This window comes from Mya arenaria, chromosome 11 (genome assembly GCF_026914265.1).
Source record: "Mya arenaria isolate MELC-2E11 chromosome 11, ASM2691426v1".
Taxonomy (NCBI): Eukaryota; Metazoa; Mollusca; class Bivalvia; order Myida; family Myidae; genus Mya; species Mya arenaria.
The window spans coordinates 25,706,928-25,714,855 of record NC_069132.1 but is presented as its reverse complement, the minus strand read 5'-3'; the positions used below and the strand labels follow the sequence as shown (position 1 = coordinate 25,714,855).

The window sequence follows — 7,928 nt, the reverse complement described above, 5'->3', positions numbered from 1 at the left end:
TTGTATTGGGGATTTTGTTATTTTATAACACGTTTAATGGTATTGTTTAAAAGTATTGTTTTGACGGCCAGAATGCTAGTTATGAATTATTTGTTACGAAGAGTTGTCGAACGCGTATTAAATATACAGTTTTGACATTGAATAAATGTCCTTTTCACTCACAGGTGGTTTATTATTATCGTCCCCCATCCTAGTTCGAACTAAGTTGTCATGGTAATCCCCTCCGTATTTAGAAGCAAGACACACATATTTATAGAAAGTAGGGTGCTAGAGTATAAGCATAGTAAAAAATGCATATTTTTTGAAAAAAAGGCACATAATTTAGGACCTACTAGTCCAATTTAGCCAAAACTCAAACCTTTCATAAGACGCTACGTTATAGATATTTATATTAAACTTGATAACGATTGGTGAAGAAATTGTGGCGCTAGAGTGTAAACAAGGCTAAATATGACATATTTAAAATAAAAGGCTCATAACTTTTGACCGTTTAAACTCGTTGTAAATATGTGTGCAAATAGTGAATACATTCAGTAAAAAGAGTTTTAAAAAAGTTGAATATAAATTATTATGAAAAGTCAAGGGCAGGAACTCTTGACCTAATAATCGAGATCTCAGGGTTTGCCCTCCTTCCTGGTGTCCTTCATCCTGGGCACTAGTCTGCGGCGCTGGCCAGTACTTCCGATGGAAACTGCTCGTACATCTGACGACCCGCCAAATACTTCCACTGTCTCCTTACTACCTTCCGGTCCTTAAAAACGTGAATGTTGCTGCGCACCTGTCTATATCGAAGAGCATTCTTGTTTTATAATTATTCCGTTTTCTATGTGAATGCTGTATACATTGATATTTTCCCTTTTTAACAATGTTTTATGATCCTTTTATTATCATCCGGTGACTAACTTGTGTATCACCTGAAATGGACAATACGCGTATCAGCTTGATAAGAAATCAAGGTGACGCAGTCGTTGCATAATTAACACAGTTTGTTTGTTCAATCTCAACAAGTTAACATTTATAATAAGTTATCCACAAAAATGTCACCAGTTGTTTTTTTCAATATTAATATATAAAGTAAAAAAGTTTTCGTAATTGGAAGTGTTGGAATGGAGAGACATATGGCTTGGCACGAAATCAGTTGTTTTGGTATCGGTCTCAAATACGCTGTGTAAATAATTTAATATACTACTAACCTGGTCCATTCAGAAACGTTCAAAATCTAAAAAGAGGCAAGTTTTAAAGAACATTGACATAACTTTACTTTACTCACGGGAACCCGCTCATCTATTTACATGAAATGAAGTTTTGTAAAGACATTACAAATTTCATCTTCTGGCATTCTCAAACTGTTTTGATGATTGTGTGGCTCCCAGACCGTGCACTTGGTATGCGTTGACAACCCCGGTACTGGTACTGCTTAAGCAACCTCTTGTCAACGATTAATTAAATGTAATTTAATATTGTCGTGGCAATAGTAAAATCAGGAAAGATAACTCAAAATGTATTTATTCAAAATTGATGTATTTTAACAACAGTGAAAGAATCATGTTAAATCATCAGTCAGACCCATCCAGTTTAAGATCCGTACGATTGTCACTGTCTTCGTTACAATGCTCCTCTGTTTCAAAGCAGTTTCTGATAAAGTGGTTCTGATAGTCGTCTTTGTAGTCAACGCTTCCTGTTATGGAGTTGTGCTGGTCAAATATGGCTCATAGCATGTCCCTGACACAACACCGTATTCCCTACTGTTTGACGCTGTCCCATCTCATGGACCGACGTCTCAATCTCGTAGTGCGTAGCACAATACAAATACAATATACAATATCTTAAGTGCACGGCTGTTAGTTAAGACCAAGCTGAAATCACAGGTCGTCGTCATGTGGGCCGTCGATGAAACGCCTCGTCAGGACATCCCCATGCATCGTTATATCTCGGTTACTGAAAGCTTCAACATAGTGATGCATTTACTCGAGCGCGTCCTCCTGGGCAGTTTTCATCATGTCGGTGCGACCCGGGCCATATATTGAATTGTGCTGCAAATAACTTATTCTATCACTTGGAAACGACCATCCAGCTCCTGCATTAAACCTGAGTAACTGTTGAGTACATCAGGTCCTAGTTGCGTGAAGACAAACTGCGAAGTGACGTCTGCATTGGTACCTTGTCGCAAGAAATTCGAAGCAGGTCTTCCATGTGACTCCTCATGTCCGCACCGTCCACTCATAAAGCTGTCTTCGGGTTGCCTTTGCAGGACGCTGCCGTCAGCGCCCCTCGTACCCCTCGCCACCCCGTGTTTCAAACCATCATGTACTCATAACTTGGAGTAAAACAAGTACAGCTAAAACAGAGGTCTCAAATCTTGTTAGAAATACTGCAGATCACATGATTATTTTTAGATTAACTGGGTAGTAAGGATTTGAAGTTAACAACTGTGACGTTTATTAGGTTGTTAACATTAACAAGGTTCTGAACAATCGACCCATAGAGTTATAGCCAAGTACTTTCCATTGAATTTTCATTAGAATCAGAATTAAGAGTTGTGTTAGATTCAATTTGTACGGTCATAATATTTCCATTTTGGTTCGCACTTTTTGTCTCTTTAATATTTTCATTTACAATCACGTTGATGTTTATGCCTATCACCGTTGATTCTTGGTAAGTGCAAGTAAGTTCATTGCCTTTCGTCCCCGCTGAACTGTCTTCTTTACGACCCACGGGTTTATTTTCTGCGGTAAGGGATACTTGATATTTGCGCTGCAACGAGAAATGTCATGCTATTGAAATCAACGTCTTATCCAGAGGCCCGTTTCATTAAAGGATCTTAAGTCGTAACTATAATAAAGAGATCCATCACGTTTCTTTTAGTTGTGATAATATCGATAATTTAGTTCACTCAATTATATAGAAAAATCATGGCACTAACATAAATTCAATTTACCACAAAGATCTTTTTTAAAGAAAACGACCCCCGGACATGACTTTACTGAAGACGTATCTTGGCTCATTCCCTCTGCCCAAATATAGCATGGTTCTAAGCATAATCAGGATTTTAACATTGTGTGAACATTTGTTTGTATCTTTTGGCATTTATCTTTGTATATTTCGGCGTTTATTTTACTTATTTACAGCAACAAAATTAAAATATTTGTTTGAAAATAAAGCAAATTTAAAGTATACGTTAGTGATTTCATATATGGAAATATATATTGTGGCATATATAAAATTGTTTTTTGGCCCTACCTGATTACTTCTATGGCATGATTTCTTCCTGAAACAGCAAAAAACAATTATTTTACGGACCAGTGTGTCTCGAAATGAAAAACATCAACATTATTAAAATAACACTTTGAAAAACACAAGCGTAATTCATTACCTCAAAACGATGATACAGATTATGAAGGCAACAAGCATAATCCCCGCACACACTAGAATTAAGAAAGTTGGATTGTTCAAGAGGGTAGTTATATTACTACTGTCATTAAAGGTTTGCCTCGTTGTCGAATCGGTTTGATTTGTCAACTCGATTTGCTTCGTTGTCGAATAGGTTTGATTTGTCGAATATGATTGCCTCGTTGTCGAATAGGTTTGAGTTGTCCAATTTAACTCAGTGGATGATAAGGTGTTCAGAGTAGTTCGATCAGTAGAAGTCGGTGGTATAACTGATATACCACACCGTTCCGCAATGTGTAACACAACCTGTCTGGTCAAGTTTCTTGCGGTCAGATGATCGTTAAACATGTGGGGGTCGATGTCCGGCGGTGGACACGGTGCAAGATCCACGGGAGAACAGGCATCCGAAAAGCTATCACAAATATCCATTATCGTGGTTCATGCTTTTTAAGTTCATTGAACACAGCTTTACATTATTCTACTTCCTCGTACCTCAGCTAATAGTAAACCAATATATAATGCATTTATCAGCGTGGTTAATACGGAACAATCTTTATCTAAAAGAGTAGAACAATTGAGCTACGATTTCCACATGTATTATTTACACAAGGGGGGAATGACATGTTTAGTCAAGTTTAACATTCTAAATGAGCTATCCACAAACATATTTTAAAAGTCGTTAAAGTGTTTTACAATATGAAAAATATATCAAATAAAAACGTTTTTCCTCCCAGTCCACCTCCACACATTCTAATAACAAGTTTTCCAACAAACTATGTATATATCAGTTTTGGGTCATTAGTTCATTTGTTTATGATTTATATCTGTATTAAAATCAAGCAATTATTTAAATTGATTCCGTCAGTCTTTCGTGTGGGTGTGTAAGCTTATTTATACTCGCGCTTGGGCCTTGCCCATTCGGCGAGTGCTCCGTTAAGGAATTAGTCATTTTAGATTTTTGGAGCATAGGGCACAGACAGAATGAAACCGTGGTTAGAGCTGAAATAACCCTGGTTCTTTAAAACATGCACCAGTGTATAGCACTGTCACACGGGACCCCCATTTAACGTCCTTCCCGGAAGACGATTAGTAGTTTTAGTGATGCGACGGGGAATCGAACCTGCGACCCCTGGATTGATAGTCAAGTGTGTTACCACAAGACCACGGATCCGCCTGTCTTTCACTATATTGCAATAAATATATACGTGTATATGACGCCTCAAACATGAATGACGCACGGCATTGGTATAGGACTTGTCACGCTGTGACCCCAATATGATTTTCCGTATTGGGTCACTAAATTATAACGTACCAAAATGGGGTCAACTTTCCGATTTAGATGAATAAATGAAACATGTTCCATCAATTGATCAATGCATGTTAACAGTGTGTCGATTTGATATATACGCTTTCACCAAATATGGTTTCCTTTGCGCCATATATCCCATATCAGCTCACCTATTAATTAAGGTATTATATGCATTTGAATTGGGATATTTTGTGAGTATTGTAACACTTTTAGTGGCTGTTGTTTGAATGCTAGTCGAGGATAATATGTAACGAGGATGTCAAACTTGTGTTTAAAAGATAATTGTTACATGGAATAAATGTTCTCATCACTCACATGTGGTTATTCACGTCTCACATCCTAGTTCGAACTCGTCATTGTTAGCCCCTCCTAATTCCGGAGCAATACATACATATCCGCAGAAAGAAGGGTGTGGAAACATAGTAAAATTAAAATCGAGCCTTGTGGAAAATCAAAGGCAATAACTCCAAATTTTATTTGAACCAAAATCACATAGACATAGCTCAAGACCTAGTGGTCCAATTTGGCCATAACTCTAACTTGGCCGAGATGTTTAGTTTGAGTATAATTAGGATTGGTGAAGAAAATGAGATGCTAGAGGGTAAAATTAACAAGGCTAAATATGACATTTTAAATGAAAGGCTCATAACGTTTGACCTTCTAAACCGACTTGGCATACACTCGAACTTAAAAGTGATGTTATGGTCATTTATATTATTATTTTTATAATTATATTTATAATTATTATTATTATTATTATTATTATTATTATTAAGATAAAACTTCCTGAGCAAACACATTAAAAATAAAGTATTTTTTATACTTTCAACATTATACAAGAGGCCCATGAGGGCCTATGCTCTACTGGCATGGCTCTTGATGTCATTTTCAATCCAGAGCATGTATGCATGGGTAATAGGCAACAAACATATAGTTCAAGTTTTGTGTTTGGGTTAGCTGAAAACGTTGCACGCTCAACATCTGAGGACAAAAGTGTTGTAAGCAGATAAGTTGCATGAACTATTTTAATATGTGCCAAGAAAAGGTCATTTAAGGAAAACAAAATGTTTGCACTCAGAACTGTACTCATGGTCAAAATTTCACTGCTGTAGCTTCAAAATTAAGAAAGTAGGTCAAAAGGTCACAATCAAGCTCATCCGAAGACAACATTGATATTTGTTTGAAAAACTGTACACATGGTACTATTTTTATTGCTGTAGCTTCAAAAATAAGAAAGAAGGTCAAGAGGTCGCAAACAAGGTCATCAAAGTACAAACTAAATATTTGTTTACAAAACAGTACACATGGTCTAAATTGCATTGCTGTAGCTTCAAAAATAAGAAAGTAGGTCAAAAGGTCATAGTCAAGGTCATCTGAGGACATCATTGATGCTCGTTTGCAAAACTGTACACATGGTCCAAATTTCATTGGTGTAGCTTCAAAAAAAGAAAGTAAGTCAAAAGGTCACAGTCAAGGTCATCCGAGGACAATATTGATGCTGGTTTGCAAAACTTTACACGTGGTCAAAATTTCATTTATGTAGCTTTAAAAATAAAAAAGTTGGTCAAAAGGCCATAGTCAAGGTCATCCGAGGACAATATTGATGTTCGTTTGCAAAACTGTACACATGGTCCAAATTTCATTGCTGTAGCTTTAAAAATAAAAAAATAGGTCAAAAGTGGTGGTGCCAGCTTTGGTCACAGGGGCACAATTTCAACTGTTTTGCTAGACGGTCATCATATGATGCTCCACAACAAATATCAATGGTATGAGCCTTGTGGTTTAAAACAAGAAGATTTTGAAAAAAACACATAAATAAGTCTCTAGGAAACATGTGACCCCCGGGGCACGGCAGTTTTGACCACAGGGGCATAATTTGAACAACCATGGTAGCGGACCACTAAATTATGCCTTATTCAAAATAGCAAGGGTGTGCAAAGCTGTTTCAGACAAAAGATTTTCAAACATTTCCCAATTTAAGTATACCAAACCTGTCAACCCAGGGGCGTGGCCAGTAATGACCACAGGGGCATTATTTGAACAAACATTTACAAACAATTGTGTTAAGATGGATGCGCGAACGACAGACACTTCTGGTCTTTGGCCAATAGAGCTAAAAATGGCCTTTGGCCAGTAGAGCTAAAAATCAACCAACCCCTTTAAACTTCAATTTTGTTATCTTTCAACAAGGGCAAGGGAGAGAACGACACCAAAAATTGAGTACGTCCTATAGAAGGCATCGATCGGCCTTGTAGCTTAATTTTGAGCAAAGAAAAAATGCGAATCTCAGCATTCATGTTTTAAATCACGACAAACAGTTTTATGACGGAGAAACGTCGGTGGTATAATGCCATTGACCAGTAGATCGCGCTATTGTTTCAGAAGTCAATGTAACAATCAACAGTCTTATGTAAATTTTGTTTTATGTTTAGCATGAAGCCATTTTAGTTGCGCAAAGAACATTTGAATTAAGTTTGATTAAAATTGGCCTATCCGTTTCAGAAATTAATAATCATATAAGGAAATCCAATCCCAACCCCTGGTGCCTATGTTTTAACAAATGAACAAAGCAAGAAGGACGTTTGTAGAGGATGACATTAAGTACATTTCTGTGCAACTTTTCGAAAATCTGTATCAGAGAAAAAGACAAGTTTTTTTTATAACTTAACGGACTTTGGTAGAGGGACACCACACTAACATTTTTTTTAAATATTTAGAAACCTGGAAGCGATTAATCTGATGAGGCTTTCTATGTGTTTTGGTTTTGTTCCTTTCGGTTGTCATGGTAACCAGATTTAAATATGAAAGACAACCGCTCAGATAACATTGAAGAAAAAAAGTTGACGACGCATGCATAGCTAACACAAAGCAGGAGGGTGCACGTGTAGTATGTCTCTGTTTAAGCAAGTTTATTTGAGACTATAGTAAAATATGGCAAATCATTTGCTAAACACTTAGAGCTGTCGTATGACAGTGCGCTCAACTTCGCCGCTTTGACTTACAAGAACAACCAAATCAACTTAAAACTCATGTTTAATAATGTATAAAACTTAATAACAAAATTGCAATCAAACTTATAATAAAAACACTAAAATTATAAGACTCTTGATTCTACACAAAACTATATGTTGTTGTTTTTTGCCATTTCCATATGCATATTTTTGTCTGTATATATATATTATATAAGAAATTAAACATTGATAAGGAAAACAAAAGTAAAAAAGCAGTC

The 7,928-nt window shown here is 36.5% G+C and overlaps 1 protein-coding gene across 1 annotated transcript; it reads right to left on the bottom strand.

The window, feature by feature from the left end:
- Positions 1–1,488: 1,488 nt before the first annotated feature.
- LOC128209999 (uncharacterized) lies at positions 1,489–3,819 on the bottom strand. The gene is made up of 3 exons (XM_052914290.1): positions 3,374–3,819; positions 3,241–3,268; positions 1,489–2,754 (listed from the first exon to the last, which is right to left on the bottom strand). The coding sequence occupies exons 1-3, from the start codon at positions 3,817–3,819 to the stop codon at positions 2,488–2,490; spliced, it is 741 nt and encodes a 246-aa protein (XP_052770250.1). The 3' UTR covers positions 1,489–2,487.
- Positions 3,820–7,928: the final 4,109 nt, after the last annotated feature.

Bases quoted from the DNA above. Each gene is read 5' to 3' on its own strand.
- LOC128209999 (XM_052914290.1), bottom strand. From the start codon at position 3,819: ATGGATATTTGTGATAGCTTTTCGGATGCCTGTTCTCCCGTGGATCTT. The intron at 3,269-3,373 runs GTAATGAATTAC...TTGCTGTTTCAG, and splicing joins ATCTGTATCATCGTTTTGAG to GAAGAAATCATGCCATAGAA. The intron at 2,755-3,240 runs GTAGGGCCAAAA...TTCTCGTTGCAG, and splicing joins CATGCCATAGAAGTAATCAG to CGCAAATATCAAGTATCCCT.